The sequence below is a fragment of the Candoia aspera genome, chromosome 6 (genome assembly GCF_035149785.1).
Source record: "Candoia aspera isolate rCanAsp1 chromosome 6, rCanAsp1.hap2, whole genome shotgun sequence".
Classification (NCBI taxonomy): domain Eukaryota; kingdom Metazoa; phylum Chordata; class Lepidosauria; order Squamata; family Boidae; genus Candoia; species Candoia aspera.
In genome coordinates, this window is record NC_086158.1 from 26,208,795 (window position 1) to 26,230,962 (window position 22,168).

Here is a 22,168-nt window from a genome sequence, read left to right on the forward strand (position 1 = left end):
TTATCCACATGTTTAGGAATGTTTGCTAGAGCAAGGACTTTGAAACACATGTTTGCATAAAAACGATAGTGGTTAAGTAATATTCTCTAGGTGGTGAAACTCGAATCAAGCACAGCTAGCTAAGCTGGTCAAAGAAATGGAGCAGGATAAAAGACTAGATAAATTGTGTGTGGCAGAGATGCAAAACTGGCATTTTTTTTGTTTGTTTCAAAATACTGGCCTTATTGAGGAAGGTAGGTTTTAGTAACAGATACAGGGCCAAGTTAGAACAGTATTCACAACACACTAAAATGAATTTTCCTCCATCATATGTACCTTTAACCAAGCACATACTTTGTATACAAATGCAAACTGTATATCTTGCAAAAATGATCCAATTCTTAAATGCATGACAGCAAGCAAGGGTTATGTTCCTATGATGGATAGGGAGATTAAAGTCATAATGTCATTTGAAATGCAATTGGAAATATGGCCCATTTAAATTAATGGAACATATTTAAAATAAACTACTTTGGACTAAAATGCAATGGCCTTTGACAAGCATTCAAACTAAAGAAGCAGGGTTTGTTTTTTGGTAAATCTGAATCACAAGGCATAATTATCACATCTAGCAAATTTACACAAAACAAGAAAACCACTTTAATAATTTGCAGAAGTTTCTTTCAGCACAACATTCTTAATTTGAGTCTATACACCGAAATCTTAGGATATAAAACACAAGCTTGGAGATTGATAATTCTATCAACGTCAGAACAATACTGAAATCAAAACAGCAATAAAATAGTAGCTGAAGCTGTAGTGGTGTATACCCAAAATGCTTCACCAGGATTGCCAGCATATCTGCCCTTGCTCCCATGTCTTGAAAGTCACCACAAGGCAAAGAAATTAAGCAGCTGAAAGTTCTCAGCTGAGAGAAGAGCCAGACATAAGTCAGGTTTTCTTATAAGCCAAAAGTGATTCAAACCACCTGTGCCTTTAAGAGAAAATTGGTAGAGTTGGATCAGTGTCCATGGTTTCTCATCTGACCGGTGAGGCCACCTCGGCCAAATTCTCTTCATGTGTGGCAGTCCAAAACACTAATGCTTCCTTGAGGCTAGTAGACTATAGGCCACGGCTCTATTTGCAAATGGGGCAAACCAACTTATCTAGTGGGCTATGCCAAGTGCAGGCAGGAAGCCCACAAATTCTGGAATAGCACTCACTGTCCCTTTACCATCTGGCAAGGCAAAATAGGTCACATTTACAGTGTGGAACTCAGCGTGCTATTTACACATTAAAAGTAAATGATCATTACTGAAGGAAGGGAAAGGAGGCTGATACTTGAAAATTGTCCCCATTTTAAATGCTAAAACCTCTGCTCTGTGAGATGTGCCACACAAGACAGAAAGCAGAAGTACATTTTTTTTCTGGGAAAAAAGTGGGAGGGGGAAAGCAAAGCTACACCTTTTGACTTGTGCCTTGTGTTCATACATGGCAACTCTAGTTAGCCAACTGCAGTAAGGCCTACCTTACCTCTGAACAGTGGTGATTATAGCAGCCTTGAAAGAACAAATTAACAGGCAGAGTGGTTGACAGAAAAAGAGTGACTATTTTCTGGAAACTGACATAACAAACGTTTGTTAAGCTAAAAGGCTTAATGAATTTAAGCTAAAAGGCTTGGTGAATTTGCAACTGCTGAATCCTCCCTTTCAAGCAACATGGCTAGCAAACCACCCATTCATAGTCTGAGTTAAACAAGCCACCTGAGTCCCTTTTAACACTAGCAAGGTTTTCACTCCCCAGATCATCAGAAGCATTGGAAGAGGTGGGGATTAAAAAGAGTCAAAGACGAAGGGGGAAGATTAAGATGACAAGCCTTCTTCCTTTTTTCATTTTTCTTTTTCTTATTTTCTACATATTTTTTCTCAATCTTAATTTTTTTTCTTAATCTTCTTTTAATTGTGTACACTTTTATTGTACTGAAAAATTCTAATTAAAAAAAAGGAGACGCAATGGAAGAGGATCACAGATTTAGCTTCCCTTCAGCTGACTTGAAATGCCAGAAACAAGGAGTGAAAATCATTGCTTGGATCTGCAGTAAGAAAGATCCCTCATCCTGACTTCATTCAAAAAGAAGGAAGGAAGGAAGGAAGGAAGGAAGGAAGGAGGAAGGAAGGAAGGAAGGAAGGAAGGAAGGAAGGAAGGAAGGAAGGAAGGAAGGAAGGAAGGATTCTGTGTTCCCAAAGAGAAGCACGAAATTGCCTAAGCTCTCATGGCTGCTCCTTTAGCAGAAGCTTCAACCCCTCAAAGCTAGCATTTACTTTACCAGACTCAGTGATCAGCTCAGGAATAGGGGGAGGGCAAGATTTCCCAATAATGGAGAAATCATTTTACATTGATTTCAATTATACCACAGCTGAGACAGAAATAAATCAGCTGTCTAACGCTGCTGACATTGTAGAAACACAATTATTTGGAGCTGTTTCCAGTCTGACCCAGAATTTATATCTGAAAGAGCGCTGAATGCAGGACACAAGCTTCCTCTTAAATCAAGCCTAAAACAAACCATGACTCTATTTTCTGATTTATTCTAGGCAGATGCAGTCCATATTATGCATTCATACTACTGCAAAGTTATAATTCCATTATGGTTTATTATTTTCATATGATCTGTTTTAAAGTAAGCGTTCAGTTGGAAAACTGAAATATTTCTATATATTAACACAGTAACATGTAAATACAGCTACGAAGGAGCATACCATTTGACTTCTAGCAACACAAAATAACATGCAACTATTATAAACAGTAACTGAGAAACAATAGGGAATAGTGGAGAGTAAAAAAAACCCTATACAGAGTCTGTAAACATTCCAAATGTGAATCTTTATCTCACACTCCTGTAAATTGTTGTTGTTGTTATTATTATTATTATTAGCAACTTATTTCCAGCATGGACAATCTTTAAACAAACCATAGACAAGTGGTTTAATAATTTTGCCTCTTGAAGGGAAGGAGCCAAAAGTTGCAACTGGTCTTATCACAAAGAGTTTGTCTTGGAAAAGAATTTATTATAAAAATAAATACGCTCTAGCCCAACAGGAGAAATAAGCTCAGGAAGGGAAAAGTGGTTCTCCTATATCATGAGAAAAGACCCCTCATTCTGGACCTGTTTCATGTAAAGGCACTCGGCCCATCATATCAAGAGGAAAGTCTAGGAAGGGATTTTCTGCGTTATCACAGCTGATATATTGCAATCATCTTCTTTAAACTGTTCCATCTCCCTAAAGAACAAAGAAAAATAAATGTTGGCTAATGTTAGTAATAGTTTAACATTTATACAGCATTTGACTGCAGTAAGAAATCCAGGTAAAAATTACCCTGTAAGCCCTAATCTAGTAGCCCTCTTTGATACCTAAAAGGTGAGTCTGAAGGACAAATTCCAATATGGAAATAGTCCCAAGGGCCACATTGGCCAAATAGTCCCAAGGGCCACATGGCCAAACAAACTAAATTATGACAAACTAAATTATGACACAAGTAATATATAAGCATATGGACATGCTTTACAATATCTATTGATTTTGGCTTTTCTCATGTGTATAAATTTGAAATACTTTTTAAAAAAAGAGTCTGATAAATAGCATGTAGCAATTCTATTGCACAGTTCTGGAAGCAAATCGCTTTTTTCTTAGACCATTTCTACACAACCTAGCATATTACAAGCCATAGGACAGGCAAAGGGGATTGTGTTGTTCAGCTCTGGCTGATGTATCCTGTCTGAACATAAAATTATAGATTTAGAAGTTTCATTTAGGCCACTGAATCTCATCCCCTGCTCTGGGCATGAAGCAAAATTAAAACATTACTAAGAGATGGCTGTCCAGCCTCTGGTTGACATACCCAGTGAAGGAGAAGATTTCAGTTCCCTAGGTTCCACTGTCAACCTGAATTTACTGCGAGAAAGTCTTTCCTGACATTCAGAGAGAAACTGCCTTCTTGTAAATTTGTTGTAAGTACTTAAGAAAACAAAATAAGCTAACAATAAGCAAATCAATACAGAAAATGAGAAGCAGGCATACTGGAATATGGAAGCATTCTTACCCCACAGCACCCACAACATTTACACAGATAGTTCCAAAGAGACCATTGATTGCCTGAATGGCACACAAGACCAGTTGAAGTCCACTCATTATCAGCAGCAGAGAGAAGAGGGTCAGATTCCAGGGCACAATGGATTCTGGTGACCGGCAATAGTTCCATAAATTATGATCCCCAAGGTAATCCCTGTGGGGGGGAAAATAATATTTTTTGCCATTGTTTACATGTTATGTTTACTTTGCTAGCTCATATGTGCCATAATCTAGGTGGATCTATGCACATCATAAAATAGTATTGATCTAATGGTATGCACTGGGTTCTGTGGGGAATACAATTGTTACCCATTTGAGAAAGGACTAAACTGTATCTTGCTGGATACGATGCATTGCCAGAAGCATGTGGGTAGTGAAATACCTTCCTCCCTCTCAACGATTTTTTTTTAGAAATGTTCCCATACAGTCAGCATGGTACAGTTTTTATAAAACTCCCTTGGCTACACTTTTGACAACTTTAAATTATAAAAGAAGTAGTCCAACAAATCTGGAAGAAAAATACCTAGTCAGGGAATGAGTAGTGGAATAGAACACAACAGAAATTGAGAGTAGGTTCCTTTATACTGTAGTCATAGTGTGACGTCCCACTGTCTCTTGGATTCATCAGAATTATTTTCTTAATTCATTTATTAATAAGAATTAAATAGTTCAGTAAAGTTTCTAAGGGAGCTAATGAGGACAAATTAATTGGCTAAAACAAATAAATCTGTAGCTAGAGCTAATTATATTCACACAGGTTGCTAGATACAATGACAGGGGACTTGAAGCTATTATCAGTCAGAGATAAGAGTCCCCCGTTGGGGGAGATGGGCGGTGATACAAATTTAAATAAATAAATAAGAATACTTGGTCTTTAAAAATGATTATATCCCAATGTTTCTGACACATTTTGAGGGCTGAAAGTAATCCTGTGGTCCACAATACTTGCATAGTACTTCTGTGAGTTCATATGGCAATAAGCATTTCTTCTAAAATTACCTTGTCAGATTAACAGAACTCAGATAATGGTAAGTTTCTACTAAATGGCCCTTATTTATATCTTTTGGAATGACAAACTTCAGGAGAGGTGCTAGCCATCCACATTTTTTTGGTGTTATACTTTAGCTTATACTTTTGCCATTCTATATTTTTGTTATGGCTTCTTTTCTATATTTAAGGAACCAATCAATCCAGAGTTATCACTCAAAGCACAGACAGACTCAGATTATCATATTTTGGACACATTATGCAAAGACAGGTCTCTTGAGAAGTCTGTAGTGCTGGGAAAGGTGGGAGGAAAGAGAAGAAGAGGATGACCAGCAAGAAGGCAGATGGATTCAATTACAGCAGGGATAGATGTACTTTGGAAGACCTGAAGGGCCAGGTTAGGGACAAATCATCCTGGAAATAGTCCATCTGTGTGGTCACTAAAAATCAGCACTGACATGGCACATAATCATCTTTTCTATACATTCTTATGCATTTTTATTTTTATTTTTTTAAGTGAGATCACAGCATGCCTTGCCACAGCTACCCCCAAAAAGATACCCTCATGTTAGGTGGATACAATTCCCACCTCTCATGAGGAAGCTGTAGCCCCACATAATTGACAAGCATTGACTAAAAAGACTGTCTTTCAGTAACATCACACAATGTCAATCATGTTGCTACATAATGACATAATAATAATAATAGTAATAATAGTAATAGTAATAATAGTAATAGTAATAATAGTAATAATGTTAGAATATCTTACCCATCTTTAAATGGATAGGCCCAGATGGTACTATTGCTAGCAGTGTTACACTTGGGCCCTTTGTTCAAAGCGACAATTGACACAATAAAACTGTATCCAGCTCCCACAATCCCAACTGCTGAAAATATTATAGAAGTAAACATCTGCCAACAAGAGAAAAGAAGAGATCAAACCAATGCCTAAAGTTGGCATGTTTACATAATTAGCTGGTTTATTACACCCACAAATGGCGTATGAAAAAGTATGAAATCACTATCTATAAATCTACTGAAATTTTCTCAGTGTAAGGACCATATGGTAGTTCATGGCAGATGGCATGAACTCCAAATCTTTAGAAATTAAATTCATTTCCATCAGTATTATCACTGTGTTTTGTTTTGTTTCTTTTTCTTGTTATTAATTAAAAAGCAACAAAAATAAATAAATAGAAATTATTAAGTATACAGGGAAAAACCACACAAAATCTAATTAATGAATTAACTCATTACAATCTACATTCAATTTAACTAAATCAAGTTTTGTCCTGGCACCAGCCCTTTTAGGGCAATAGCACCAGGGAAGAGGGCCAAAAACGAGATAGGCTGTGTCTTTGGAATCTAGCTAGTTTAGGAAAAAAGGCAGCATAATGATCAAGGGGTAGAACGGTGACACAGGATAACAAAATTATGAATAAGATGGGGGAAATGGATAGACAAAAGGCTTTTAAAAACCGTTTCCTATAATAATACAACTGAGAATCATCCAACAACTTATTAGCAGGAGGTGTGGACTCTTCCCCCTTCACAGCATTGCTTTATGGAATTTGCTGCCAGCCTAGAGCCCCCCAAATACAAAGGGAGCATAGAAATGCAGCTCAGAAATCTAAGATTATGTGTTGCTGTCACCAAATAAAGCCAGACAAAACCATTGCATGCAAAGAAATTAAAGTTTTGCAAAAAAACAAAAAAAAATTCTGAGGGGGAGTTAGTGATTTTGTTAGGATGAAATCTGGAAAATCGGTATGAGTCTATTTTCAAAAGTAAAATCTAAAATGCTTTTTTCTTAAGTATTTCTTTGGGTGGGGTGGGCTCAAATGGAGCCTAGCTAGTACATTGGTCCTGAACATGGTAGCGTTTTTGTGGTGATGAATGGAATATATATTTCCATCTTAATAATTACTTGGAGATTCTTATTGCTTCTATACTTACAGCAAATCTTTTTCCACAGCTTTCATTTCCACAGCATCCACAACAATCATTATTCTTAAGACCCAAAAAGATCAAAGCAGGAAACACCACCTGGAGAAAAATAGAAAATCACAATAAGGCATAATCATTCTGCATTTAGTTGCATCAAATCTGGATCCTGCAATGCCATTTCTTCTTTTCTGAAATGTCATCATTGCAACCAGCAGGTTTACCACTGTGTGAGCAACAGGATCATTCTAGTTCAATGATGCTGTCCATCTAAACCCACTGAATTGGTAAAAGCCACTGAATGCAGTGGGAATGACTTCCAAGTTTAATGATTAGCATTTGACTTGAAATGTCCCAGCACGCGCACACACGCACACACACACACACACACACACACACACACACAAAGAAGTAAAGTCAACCAGTAATATATTTTACAGAAATGTGTTAATACTCATTTCTAATCTGCATTGGCTACTGCTCTAACAAAATAATGCTAGACTAATAAAGTGTTGGTCTGATCCAACAAAACACTGCTTATCTGTTTATTCACCAAAGACATCTAGATATATATGTCGTTTTTACCGCATCATCAGATAAGCATCTCTTTTCTTAATCACAGATTTAATTCATATTCAATTTATATTTTAATTTCAAACCTGCTTATTCAGCAGATTATAATTTAATTCCAGTTATAGGTTGTAATGAACTTTTGTATATTGGCAGATGAGCTTCTATAAAGACTGTAAACTCTAGATGATAAAAAGAAAAAAACTGAGTATTTGACATACTCACCAGTATACCAGAACCCAAAATTCCTCCAAAGTACCAAACTTCATCTGAAATATGGTCGCTGGTTTCAATTGTTCCCCCAGGAAAAAATAACAAAATATTGGCAAGAATACATAGTATAACTAGAGGAATGAGAGTAACTCCAACACACTTGGCACACCCTGAACAACACATATTTCCAAAATTGTACTGCAAACTCCACTAGAGAAGGTAAACTTTTCCTTGGATCTTGATATTATTTTTAACAAGAGCTTCTTACAGTTTGCCTCAATCCACTTGTGTTTTGGATCCCACTTTCTTTCACTGAGTTCAGTCTGCCAGCAACCCAAAGCTCTGACAATTTATAAGCCTAACATTGTCATGATCTCATATTTCTGCATCTATCCCGCCCCAATGAGATTATGTTCGGAACAACCTCTGAATTTGTCATGACAACCAGAGGCTCTGTTAATATTCTACCAGCCTCCCCAAGACAGTCAGTAGTTGGAAGAAGATTATTGTAACCCCCCTTCCTGTTGATGGTAGAATATTTGGGACAGTAAACTTTCTCATTAGATTGAAAAAAAAAAAGGAAAGGTTTTCAGATTCTTATCCACAGTACAAATAAAAATGAATAATTAGCTTGTGTACCATTAAACTACTCACTAATTTCACAGAAACCCCCCATAAAACCCAGTACTGGTGGCATACTAATAATCTATTTGATCTTCCTAGGAAGAAGATAAAAGCTGTAAAAGCAAAGAATGATAGGCAAATGACACATGGAAACTGACTAAGCAGATCAAAGGTTTGTTAGCCATTTTTCTCTACATGGTTCAATAGAATTTTTATATTGAAACAGAAGGCTGAAAATATGCATACATATTTTAAACTCTATTTCGAAACATTAGGACTATAACCCTGTGGAAACTTAATCCTAAGTAAATACAACTTGGACAGTTTGGCTTATGATTTAGGGTCATGTATCAAATGTGTGTCTTATGTGTGATTTACTCAACAAACCATATTTAAGCCAACCATGAGTTAACACAATGTACATATTTGTTGTTGGAAAACAATCTTTCTTCAACTTCATCAGTTTCTCAACCTTCCATGGTCAGCTCTGTAGAAAGAATGGAACATTACCACGGAGAGAACATTTCTCATTTTTTTAGATGACAATACAGCTTGGAAGAAGTAGGGCTGAACTTTATTTTGCTTTAAATATAAAATGTGATTAGTGGATGATAGCAACATTTGAGCTTGTATTTTGACTTAATCATATTTACAGTAGATGATGCCGTTATCCAACTACTTCTTCATTGGTCTAATGTTAAATAACATATCAAAACAAAATGAGTCCTAATTTGCTGATAGCAGCAATGTAGTAGGTAGTATCCTAGCTATCTTTGAGGTGGTTGGCCAACTGCTACTCACTGCTTTTCTCCTTCTTCCCCCATGTAAAATTTATGTATTGGCCCATTCAGCATCTGGGGGGTGCAGTTTGCTGTCCCTGTTATGCCCATTCTCTTAATATCTATGAAAATGTTTGGGGGGGAAATGGGGACAGAGAACTTCTCTGGTCTCCTGACATTGTGTCCAGAGATCAGAAGGAAGAGCTAATTTCAGCTTAATCCTCCCTCCTGGAAGCTGAAGTGAGTAAACTTATGATGAATCATGCATGAAACTGTGATGGAGGTACATCTTAAGCACAATGGGACCCATTGTGTGGGTTTGTATGCCACACTAGTTTAGTTTAATAGCCCATCCAAGAATGTTAAACGAATTAAGCCATTGACATCAATGAGACTTAATTTTCACTGATTTCATCAGAACTGTTTTAAGAATGGTTAAATTTTGATAGTCTTAAAATTTTTTCTAGCTTTTATATTATGCATTTTGGTGAATTAATTCCTCTGGGCACATTACAGGTGAATAATATATACTTGAAAACCAAAAACATTATCTCTGACAGAAATAACAGCTAAATGACCAAAGAGAAGTAATATTTTTAAAAAATATTGAGTTATTCTTAATATTCTTAGTATGTCCAATAATTTTGTGCTATCAAGTTTTGGTTCTACTTGCATTTTGTTTGTCTATATGATTATTTCATTTGTGCAAAGCTAAATCCGAAATAATTCCATATACACTTGTATTCTGTATCTGGAGTATATTAGTACACTGTATGTATCTCCTTATTGGTGGGTTGAATACAACAGTATACTGACTTGCAAATTAGTCTCTAGGTTAAAGATCCTACTGTCAGGCTTCATCCAATCAGTACTGAAACTAGAAGCTTTGCAAATAGAGATTCAAGGACAAATAATAAACTCTATTGGAACTGCCAGTTAAGCCATTTAAAAATAAATCTAACAATTGCTAAGAATAAAATACAATCTATATTTACAGAAAGAGCCAGTATGGTGTAGTGGTTAAGGCATCAGAATAGAAACCAGGAGACCATGAGTTCTAGCTCCACCTTAGGCACAAAGCCAGCTGGGTAACCTTGGGCCAGTCACTTTCTCTCAGCCCTAGGAAGGAGGCAATGGCAAACCACTTCTGAAAAACCTTGCCAAGAAAACTGCAGGGACTTGTCCAGGCAGTCTCCGAGAATCAGACACGATTGAACAGAAAAACATATTTATAGGAAAAGCAAGGTTCATTCTTGCCCGTCTTTCTTCCATCAATGTTATGATCCAAGCTAAGAGGCTCTTCCTTTGGGGCTAGATAAGCAGTTGACCTATCACCTATCACTTATTAAGTGAGAGACCATTCTGGTTTCCAGATGCTTGGTTCAGACCTTGCCAGACCTTATCCTCAGACTAACCTTGCATAAAATGTCATGAGCAGACTTGGGATAAACTGAATGTTGCTTGCACTTATGACATATTGGCCAAAATATGCCAGAAATTATTGGTATTGTCCTTACCCTTACCAGGGAATGCTGCATGGGCCATGGATATGACTGAGGCTGGTAACCTAGGCAATTGCTCGCTAAGAGTGTTACATGCTAGGTGCTATGGGAGGCATCTAAGTGCATGTTGGTGCCCAAGGACACTATCTTTGCTATCTATGTCTACTGGGCAACCCCAAAAAAGGCTGGGCTTTTAAAAATAAGTCAATTGAAGGAAGCTATAACCAGCCAGCCAACCTCTCCATTCCTCCCTCTCATCCTGACCAGGTGAAATTGACAAGACTTTTGTCCATTTTTCTTCTAGTCCCAATGACAGGAAGAAAGAAAAACAGTGCTTTCCTCTCCTCTTTTTAAGTAGTCCACTGGCAGATGCATCAGATAGGAAGATGCCAAGTACTAGGAGCAGTTGAAGAAGGGGAGCTTATACAAAAAGTCTATCAGTAAAAACCACATATCAGAGACCCAAACATGGAAAGGAAACCTATTGGTGTTTGCTTTCTTGGCCAAGCCAGAGGATAAAGCATTAGGGAACTTCATCAGTCAGGGCCACGGAAAGTCTGGTTTGGACAAAACACAAGGCCATCCCTGTGGCCAAAGTGGAAGAAGGGATTGAAATGCAATAAGGACTTCTTACGCTGGCTTCATTTCCATTGTTTTAGGCATAGAGTAAAGAAGCTTAAGGATGTAGTATGGAAAAGCCTAGTAAAGTACAGTTCAAGCTTGATTTCTGGTGACTACATGGCCATGGTCATACAGTTATCTTGGCAACAATGTAGAAGTAGTTTGCCATTGCTTTTCTTCAGTGTTGCTTTTAACTTCCTTTTTTTTCAGATTAGATCACACCAGTGTATCTTCTGAATATGAACAAGTACATACTGATCTGGGAGGATGTATGTGTGCGTGTGCTGCAAGGTATATCACAACCTAACAGAACATTTTTACTTTCTCTTATACTGGTTTTCCATTAAATCCCAAGTACAGAACATATTACTTTGGAGAGATTAGTAATTATGTTTATTTTGACACAGGTAGGAATTTGTGGGTGACCACTGAAAGTTACACACCAGTAACCTGTATTAATAAATTAATGATTCATAAATGAGATCATGCTCCCTTCCCAAGGGAACAGATACAATCATTTTATCTGCTGCTGTGATTTTTTTTTGTAAAAGATATCTGCAATCCACATTACAGATGATTGTTGCTTCAAATGAATACAGCAAGTTTCCTAAGGTCAATACACACATTCATAGCTGCAACTAACACACATGCATTAATCCCTGTTATTACACAATAACATATTTGAATGTATTTATATACTTATTGCCCTTAGATCCCCTCTTTTCTCTAAAGGTACATAAGGGAAGGATATTCTCTCATTGTATCATCCCAACAATACAGGAACCCTAGGAGGTAGATTGGGAGTAAGAATTACTAGTGGTCTGCATGATTTAGTGAGGATCTGAGCCTGGGTCTCGCTGCTCTGCCACTGCAGTATACCCCACATCTGAAGCTGACCACAACTTCAGTTTATCATGAAGTCTGTTGAATCAGAACTGGCTATGCAAAGTATTCCTCCTTTAAAAAATAAAAAGCACATGTACATTAGCAACACAGTAAACCTTCTTACATTGAATATTTATTTTATTCCATTTTGATAGCTGCCCATCTTGCAAAGTGACCCTGGGAGCAAACATGATTTTTAAAATGTCCATATAAATAACAAGTAAGAAAACCAACCAACAACTTATAAAAAAAAGAAAGCAAAAAATGGCAACTTGGATAAACCCATCAACTATAGTTAAGGAAACCTCACAGGTTCAACTAACATTCTGACTGCCATGCCTGGAAGATATCAGACCACTGTCTGGCTAGCTCACAACGTTCCTCAACCTGATGCCTTCTGATGATCTGGAGATCATTTCCCATAGCATCTCACCAGGGCCTGACCAGGAACAAGGTCAGAGGAGGACTGGTCTCCCTCCTTGGCAGCAAGCCTCTGGAACTGTGCTGGACACATTCTGCATGCAAAACATGTGCTATCTCACAGAGCAGTGTGAAGAACCATGGTCAATCATGTCCAGTTAACCAGACAATTGATTCTAGTCTGCTTAAGGGATCTGTGCAACTTATTGTCTTTACTGAAATAGCTCTGAAGAAGGCATTACTGTGACTGAAACCCAAAAGGCTTGTCATTAATTTTACAAAATACATTTTTTACATGTTTCTCTGTCTGCCTTGAATAAGAGCAGTAAGAATCCTGGTGCAATGTTTGTTCACTGTTGGTTAAGTCCCACATTCCAGCTGGTTAGTTATTTTCTTGTAGCACATATTGGCAAGCCCGTACTGTAGTGTCTTAAAGATTAACATATTCTCTTACTGTGGCCTAAACTTTTGTGCTTATCTCACCGGATGCATGAAGTGCATTCACTGCAGATACATGTTGAAACACATGTATGAGTGGAAGGGGAAGAAAGGAAAGGCTAAGGTAAACAAAAGCAACAGAATGCAACATTAGTAGCATTTCTATGCAAATGTCCTTTACAGCAGTGTTTCTCAACCTCAGCAACTTCAAGATGTGTAGACTTCAACTACCAGGATTCCCTAGCCAGCATAGCTGCCTGGGGAATTTTAGGAGTTGAAGTCCACACATCTTAAAGATGCTAAGGTTGAGAAACACTGCTTTACAATAATTGATAAGATAGAGCACTGTGTTGTCCAATGTAAGAGCATTTTGAATGAGGAGGTGCTGGACAAAAATTGCCCCGGGTCCACACATGAAAGGGGAGGTCATCCAAAGTATGATTCCATATCGGAAATAGTCCAGAGAGATCAATCTTTTCCCTTCAAGGCAGTAACATAAATCAGTGAAATTATAATTCTCTTACTTCAATTTTTGGGGTTTTCCTGCACACCCCTGCTTACCCGGGCCACTGGCTACAATGAGCAAAAAAATGGTGCAAAAATGTATTGATGTAAGGTACAATTAGAAGCAGAGTGATGCAAAATTGTTTTGAAATGGAAATACATGGAGCTGAATTGCAGATCTCTATCAACCTTCCGACTGTTGCAGGATCGGAATGCTAAAAAAAAAAAACCCAGCTACAAGTGCTGTCTGGATGTCATGCATGTAAAGCACATCGAAGTATTCTGCCGAAGTACTGATAGCATAATGAATGACTCAAATCTGCCTTCCTTACAGAGGTAAAAGGCTGAGGCAAAAACCCAATTTGGGATTAACATTTCCCCGGTCAAATACCTCGCAAACACAAACTCGATGGGCTAACGACCACACCTCATTAAACACACTGCCAGCAAAGACAAAGAGACCGAGGCGCGCTTCCAGACATTCCTGGTCGAAGCGCCAACCTTCGCTCTCTGCTCTGCAGCATCCTGGACTCCCAGCGCCAGAAGACACGACTGAGCAGAGTCGTCACGTGTTCTGCAGTCACGTGAGTACAGCCCGAGGCCTTGTGTGTGTGTGCCAGTGCCAAGTGCTGCTGTTGCGTCGTGAAGTGGGGGCGTCGCAGCGCGAAGGTAGGACGAGGTGGACTCTCGTCCCGCTTGATGAAATGGGGATTTTGCTCAGTTTACGTTTGCCTCCTGTCGACGGAGGAGCAAGAGTTGCGTTAAGTCAGGTGGAGCTGTCGAGTCTCGTCTCGTCTCGACCTGCCTGCGTTAGGAGAGGGCCACCCTTTGCACGTCGGGAAGGGCGAGATTCTCGTGGGTGGCTTAATCTGCGGAGATATAGCGCCTTCCTCCAGACGAGTCGGACTCACGGTCTGTTAGCCACGCGTGGTCGTGACGCTAATCTGGAGGACCCCAAGCGGAAGAAAGGCGCCTTCGATCATTTCCCAGGGCCCGTCCCCAAGTTCTCACTTGCGCTCACTTAGAAAGGTGCTTTTTCTGTTGGCTAAAGTCGCTGGCGCGTCTCTCCAAAAAACAAGTCTCTGCCCGGGGAGCCCGGACTTCCTTATTTTGACCCCTCCCTGCATTTTAAAAAGGAAGGGCGCCCTTTGAGAAATATTAGTCCTAGAACAGGGTTCTCCAAAGTGGTCAGTATTGACCCACAAAGTTGATGGGACTATCCAAGAGGTTGTCGTCTTTATCTGTAATACTATTGGTTAAAGTAATTATTAAATTATTTTCATATAATTTATAAATAATTCATAAGTTATTTTTCATATGATAAGTGTTTGTTGGGTTGATGAACAATCTGAAACTTCATGAATGGGTCAGTGAGTATGTGCCCCTGCCCTAGAGATACATGCACATAACTCAGGGGTAGAGTTAGTTGAAATACACTGGTTGGCTTGTGGGGTTCTCTGAGCTTGTTTCTCATTTATAGGTGTTTTCTGCAAGGTGTGAAAAGCAATGTTCAGAGAACATCTGCAACCCAACCAGTGTGAGTTTGCACGGCTTTGTGTATTTATTTTTGGTGCACAACAGCAACTGGCTAAGGTGGTAAAGAGCTGTCTGTCTAGTTGCATGAAAAATAAAAGTCTTCCTCTACCATGTTTCAGTATCCACCAAGTATATTGAAACTTCGAATGGAGGAGACCACAGAAACAGAAAGCTTCCAACAAAACCCAAGAACAGGTTGAAACAGTTAACAAATACAGGTTCAAATATATATGATCAAAATTCCCTAGCAGCAAGGTAGACTTCATTCAATAGCTATGGTTGCTGTCATTGATATCTTCCTAGTCCAGGCAGGAACAATTTTTCTCTTAATGGAGTCCTGGATTCCCAAACCCTATAGGGTCTCCTTACTGCATTTCAGAGTTATGTAATTTATACCTTGGTGGCAGCACCCTATCGCACCTTGGCTTATCTCAACAAGCTGGTTAGATTTGGATCTGGTCAATAGTTGATTAGCAGACAACCAGCAAATTTCAGGATTATGGACTAGACTAGAAGATGTAATGGCAAACCACTTCTGTATTGTTGGACTTATCCATAAAGTCACCAGGAGTTCCATTACCATTGATCTAAGCACATTATTTCTCACATAGGCCCCATGGAAGATGATGGAAATGAACTCCTAATAGCTTGGCCTTCCGTTCAATTTCCCTCCCCCTTTACTGGATCCCTGTGGTTCCTTGAACTTTTTTTTTTTTAATCTGAAAAAAATGAATATGTTTGTATGTTGCACTGAACCACAAACAAAATTGTATTGGGCAATTTTGACCACAGCATGGGCAAGGGCTTAATATGATGTATGAATCCAGCTGAATGGCTGAGTAAACAAATCTGGCTTAGCATGGAGTGTGAAGCCAGTGTTTCAACTTGCTCCAACATCAAGCTATTCCAATGAATGTTCATTCAGTTAATTCAATAAAACCTCACTGTGTTCAAAACCTTCAGTCTGAATTCCATTGGTGCTGGTGTCATTTCAGTCCTGGCACCTCCTTCAGTGTCCTCCTGCTTTGGTATTTTAAACTAGCCATCAACACAAGAATTTCAGAAAACAGTTGGTTATCACTTACAAAGCTCTTCAGGGTATCAGGCCTGGTTATTTGAGGTTACCTGCCTTCGATACCTTCTGCCACTTCTATACGATGGGACGGAATTGGCATGCTTCAGGACCCATCAATTAGACAGTGTCACCTGATGGGACTTCTCAGTCACAACACCTGCTGTCAGGAATTAGGTTCCCCTGCCCTGAGAGTCATAGGGCCTCCATCCTGACCCTATTGAGATGAGCCCTTAAAACAAGGCTCTTCCCAAGACGTTGGGTTAGGGTGGTTGTAGACCCCCGTGGGATGTTTGTTTTGGTAGTGTGCATGTTCTTTTTCCAAATGGTTGTTTTGCATGATCTCTGTATTATTTTATTTTTAATGTTTTCATGTTGTACGCCACCCAGAATTGGCATGGAGTCAGGGGGACTATTAAATTAAAAAATGGAAAATATATATGTGGCTTCATATGCCTCTTACTATTTTAACATTCTGTATTGACTCTGGCTACTATATTCCTTCCTTTTGTATGCAGATTTCATATGATCCCCGCTTCCAGAAAGATGTCCCAGCTTAAGTTCTGTTCTCGACGATCCCCAGTGGTTTGCTGCAATGGCTGTGTGGCATCAAGCCAGTCTCTTGCCACAAATATTGGCCTTGGTATTTGTTTAATTATTCTTTAATGGTTGGAATCTTTAAGTTTTGGGAGTATAATCTAGCATTTCGTGCATTGGTTCCACTGCTGCCATATTCTTAATGAAATTCCTTGTTGCAGATATTTTAAAGATGGGTGGCAATGCTGCGGATGCTGCTGTGGCTGTAGCTGCTGCTTTAAATGTTACCGAACCATTCAGTACAGGCCTAGGTGGAGACTGTTTCTGCCTGTACTACGATGCCAGCACAAAGCAGGTGTGGGGTCTCAATGGAAGGTAAGTTCCAAAAAGGCATATGAGAACAAATGCTAACAGGCTGGGCTCCTGTTACCAAGTTCAAGAACAGAAATAAAACACACAAGGAGGCCTAATAAAACTAAAGCAAAATAAAGCATGGTGGTAGAAGTAAAGCCTCCAAAAGAATAGATAATATTTTAATAGGTTTGGAAATCTTCACCATTCACAAGGGATATTAGCCCAATACCATTTCCAGTGTGCCTGAAATCTTGCAATGTAAAGGCTTCTCTGCAACACATTCATTCATTCATTCAAGAAACTTTTAGGCCACCTCAGTTGCAGTTGAAAATTAGGGTTAAAACAAAAAAAAAAAAAAAGGAAAGGCAAATGAAATAGATAATAATATTGCTAAAACCCATGTTGAGGAAAAAGAACACCTGTTATACATCACATAAATATAAATGAAAAGGAGGGTAACAAATCACCCTGCCCCAAGGCCTGCTTAAATGCCCAGTTTTCATAGCCTTTCTGAAAAGGGAACAAGGTTGAGGCTTCAGGAGAATGTTATTCCAGCCATGGAGAAATTCCTTTGTGGTAGAAATATGAAAGGAAGGGAAAGGTGAAAGTTGTCTAAATGGGTTGTGGAAAATACAGCTGGGCAACTGAGGCTCCGAATAGGCTCTTTGTGCAGAGCCAGTGAATCAAAAGCAGAGAAAAGACTTGAACCCAGGTCTCATTGAGCCTTATTGGCTATACAGTGTTGGGAGAGAATGTCTGGCTGTTGCTTGAAGTGTGGAAAAATTGGTGACAGAGAAACAATGCAGATAAATAGTGATTTAAGTGAGCAGGCAAAGAAGAATCCAGGTTATTACGACTAACGCTTCCTCAAGAAAATAAACAGGACCACCTTTTCTGAAAGAAGATGCAGATTTTCTGGACTAAATTTCTCAGTACATTACAATTTAATGATAGAGACGGGGGTTTCTACAGTTCTCACAAACCTTGTGTATGTTTATTTTATACTTTATTTTATTTATTTATTTATCAAAATTTATTACTGCCCATCTCCCTCCCAAGGAGGGACTCTGGGTGGTTTACAAGTGGTTATACTTGCTCAGTTTTTGGATTTGTACCTCCAGGCTTGTGTGCGTGATGTCACTTTAACTTATTTTTAAACTCTCTCTGATGATGATATACAATATTTTGTGTATACACAATATTACAATGGACAGAAATTTTGGTTTCATTTGGGAAAGGTTTTTTTTAATTTAATTAGAAGGTTTGTATCCAGCTTTGTACCTCATTTCCTTTTCTTTTAGTTCTGATTTTCCTATGTCTGATTTAACTTTTTGGTACTGCAAAGGAATGGCTGTCCTTCTGCTGTTGGGCTTCACTGAATGTGAATAGGATGGTGCTATAAAAGTCTAGCATCAGGTGGTTTTCATTTTTTAAATTTTTTTCTGTGTAGTCAAAGGGCAAAGAGCAGGATGTGCTGTCACTCATATATCTGATTTCCAAACATACGCACCTCCTGGAACATATCACAAAGAAACAGGAAACCATTTCAAATACAAATGACTTTTTTTCGCAGATGCTACACAATGCACACCTGACCATGCGCCATGATGAAAGTATAATTAAAGGAACTTTTCCTATGGAAACTATTTTCTATGATTCAGTGCAATAGTTTGCTACAAAAGGATATTAGGTATATTAAGATAATAGCATAACAGACTAATCAAAAGTCAAACCTAGGGTTTGATTAAAAAAAAATGCAAGACAAATGCATGAAAAATTCCAGAGACCCAGGTTATATTCATGTATAGCTGGGAAAAAGGATGCTGATACTTCTAAACCAGGAGTCTTGAAGAATCTGTTTTTGTAAAAAGGAAAATAGCAACTGCCAGGGAATCAAAATAAAGCTACAGTGGTAGAGAATGTCTGCATTGCCTACAGTACCTGTAATGATACATAACAAAATGAGATGCAACATTTTCTGGCAAAATTTCTACTGTTACCAGTTCCACAGGTAGTAGACACGTAGAACTATTAATTATTTAAAGTATCACCAGAACAACCAGGGAACTCTGATTCTATCCCTCTTTCACATGATACTCCTCTTTGTCTGGTTCTGAGGCCATGATTTAAGAACCTGTGTTTCATTTCTGTACCACAAAATATCCAGAGCAACACACACAAGAGATTGAAGAGAGAGAGGATGACACAAACATTATCTCAACAGTTGTTTTTTTCTCTTGCCACAGTACAGATTGGATTCTGCTAAAGTTCACTAGTGAGGAAACTTTCTCAGTGGATGCATCTTCTTTCCTATCATTGCATATGCTTGACAGGAAAACTTCATGTGTTATACTTACTAAAGACAAGGAAGCCTGCCAATTAAAAGAAAGTATGTATATCTCTGCAAGGTCTAAGTGAAAGGACATCGGAAGTATCTAGACTTTCACATAATTTTATATCTAAAAATTATAAATTCCTATGTAGCTCTCAGATGTTAAATCTTAATATAGATATTCTTACTATTATACTAACTCAGATGCTGTGTTTGGACAACTCATATACATAATAATTCAAAATAATGTATATTGCTAAATATTTACTTGAATGGTATCAAAATTCCAGATGTATTTTGCATCACTGATGGAAAAAAGAAATGGAGACCCCATTCTGTCAACTGACATCCCTGGTCATTGGCTAAAAAGGAATTTTTATTCAACAGCCATGGTGATCATATTCAAAGTATAGTAATGAATATAGCAGTGAGGTAAAATAGGGTTGCTACTTCTAATGGTAAAGATCCTCACTGAGGCTGTTTCAGAAGAATAAGGATACAGAATATGCCCTCTCTTCTCCATATAAAACAGTGGAAGTCTTTTAGTTTCAGAGTACTATTAACATGGAATACATCTCTTCCATCCCAAATAAAATAGTGCAGCTTTGCCCTGCCTTACCATGCCGGAAGTCTGGACAAAAGTTAGGGAAGGGGAAGGGGGGAGGTTATGGGTATGAAGGGAACTTCAGAAACGAAGTGCTAATGGAGAAAGCAAAGCCTGGGAGAGAAAGGGCTACAGCAGATGCTGGCTTGTGACCAGAGGGAAGAGGTATCCATGGCTCCTAACATGTTCAAAACATCTCCAATCATATCCTTAAGTCCCTGATCTCACCTTCAAGGAGCTGCCTTTGAAGACCATTTGGAAACTCTTTGGTGTAAACTGCAGCAGCCTGCTTGTGAGTTGTTGCTTGTTGCAATGGGCATATTATCTTGTGCTGCGGGCTCTGCACTGGCTTCAAAAAGGTTTCCAAGTGTGATTTAAAGTGCTGAAGCCCTACAGTATATAGTTAGATGCCTAGGTCACATAAGGGCTGTTTTCTCCAGCCAGAATTAACTCACCCAGTTTCTTCTTCCAGGGAAGAAACTGCTCGTAGTTCCTCCCTTTCATGAGGTGATGGGATCTCAGGCAGGGTTGTTTTCCAGTAACAACATCTGGCCTCTGGAAATAGCCTCCCGTAGAAATTAGATTAGCTGCCTCTTCCTTGCTTTTTGAAAATGGAGTTCTTCTGAAGAGCGGAGGAAGATGTTTCTTGTTTTGAATGTTGCTGTTGCTGCATTATAAATTTTTCTTTCACTTAATTAAATAGTTTTGTTTACCACGGACAGTTTAATTATATTGTATGCTTTTTAAAATTGTTGTTAACCATGGGAGTCCCTGTAGATTTGTAGCTGTATTTACAGATTTATTGAATAAATAAACATGTAGCAAAGAGTGACAGATTTGATCCATCTTGAAGCTGTGGTGGGATAATGCCAGCTGCTGGAGGAAAGTATGATCTTTATACTGGGACACCTAATGACATTTTTGGCTTCTTTATTCATGGGTTGGGAATATGATGATCATATTCATGCAGGCAAAGGAGAAGACGTTTGATGAGATGGGCAAACAGCAAGTGGGGATTATTGAGAGGTTATTTTCCAAGTAAGGCCTTGATTATACAATTATGTATGAATTTCACATGATCCAGGCTATTGTATCTTCCATTTGTAACCATCCTCTCCTTTTCCCCTCCTTATCTCAGAACATCTGTTAAGGAGGGAAAGACAGAATAGGTTCAGATGGACTTTTGAATGGTAACACTAGGAGCTGCTGGGAAGCATCCTAAAATGTTGAGAGCAGTGTAATGAAATTAATTGTAGAACAAGAATTGGTTGAAATAACAAGAGTTTCCAGGAACATGGGCTGTAATTTTATAGCCTGTTTAAATGGCCTGGAAGTCACTTGCATTATTTTGAGTGGTTGTTGATGATGGCTCTGCTAAGCTGACTAATGCATCAGTCCTTTTTCTTTTAAAATTGATTAGCAGTTGGTTTTTATATGCTTTACATGTGAACGTCTGATTGCTTTGCAGTGGACGGTCTCCACAATCCCTTACTCTTGAGCTGCTAAAAGAGCATGGCTTTGACGCAGCGAATCCTCTGCCTTTACGACATGCATGTAACATCACAGTCCCTGGTGCTGCTGCTGGATGGTGTGATGCTGTCACATTGTACGGAAGCAAAAAGGTGAAACGCTAGTGAATGTGCTTGCTCAAAACATCAGTTAGTGTTGGGTTTTTTTTAGTTTTTCACAAATACTTTTGCATTTTTTTTAAAAAAGCTAAATTTGCTCTTTCTCTATTTGCACCCAATTTCTTCTGCTTGTTTTAAGATAAGGGGAAGGGCTATTGACTTCTCTCCTTCCAGTTTTAAAAATATCATTCAGCTTCTTGCTGAGTCTGCTAAGATTTTACTAATTTCCTATATGTTTTCAAACTAAGATTATGCTCTGCCCATTATTGGATTAGATTTCATATATATGAAACCAAATCTTAGATTTTGTATACGTGATGCCATAGGAAGGAATGAAGTAATGCCCTTTGAAATAGATCTTGATAATGTTTATTGCCATGAAATATCATATTAGTTTGAGATTCAGAAGAGGATGATTTGGAGGATCTCTCCAGAAACCTAAACTTTATCAGTTTTAATATTTTATTCCGCTGTATTAATTTTCCATCTGTTTGAGAAAGCTGTAAGCC

At 38.4% G+C, this 22,168-nt stretch overlaps 2 protein-coding genes across 8 annotated transcripts in view; one reads left to right on the top strand and one right to left on the bottom strand.

Annotated features, from left to right (window-relative positions):
* Nucleotides 1-2,613: 2,613 nt before the first annotated feature.
* TM4SF4 (transmembrane 4 L six family member 4) lies at nucleotides 2,614-8,233 on the bottom strand. Its single transcript, XM_063306597.1, is given in 6 exon segments — nucleotides 2,614-3,260; nucleotides 4,081-4,106; nucleotides 4,109-4,263; nucleotides 5,866-6,008; nucleotides 7,053-7,142; nucleotides 7,836-8,233. Coding segments are annotated over 6 exon segments (603 nt in total). The 5' UTR covers nucleotides 8,007-8,233; the 3' UTR covers nucleotides 2,614-3,242.
* A 5,957-nt stretch (nucleotides 8,234-14,190) lies between these two features.
* LOC134499773 (glutathione hydrolase-like YwrD proenzyme) overlaps nucleotides 14,191-22,168 on the top strand; it is a 50,662-nt gene continuing 42,684 nt past the window's right edge. For 5 of the 7 annotated variants that reach the window (XM_063306599.1, XM_063306602.1, XM_063306604.1 and 2 more), the window contains exons 1-4: nucleotides 14,479-14,783; nucleotides 16,723-16,847; nucleotides 16,963-17,116; nucleotides 21,500-21,653. In XM_063306599.1, the coding sequence (XP_063162669.1) occupies nucleotides 16,730-16,847; nucleotides 16,963-17,116; nucleotides 21,500-21,653 (426 nt within the window). In that variant the 5' untranslated portion in view covers nucleotides 14,479-14,783; nucleotides 16,723-16,729. Of the gene's footprint in view, nucleotides 14,266-14,478; nucleotides 14,784-15,261; nucleotides 15,351-16,722; nucleotides 16,848-16,962; nucleotides 17,117-21,499; nucleotides 21,654-22,168 lie in introns of those variants that run through there. The other 2 variants (XM_063306601.1, XM_063306600.1) reach the window with 2 other exon arrangements.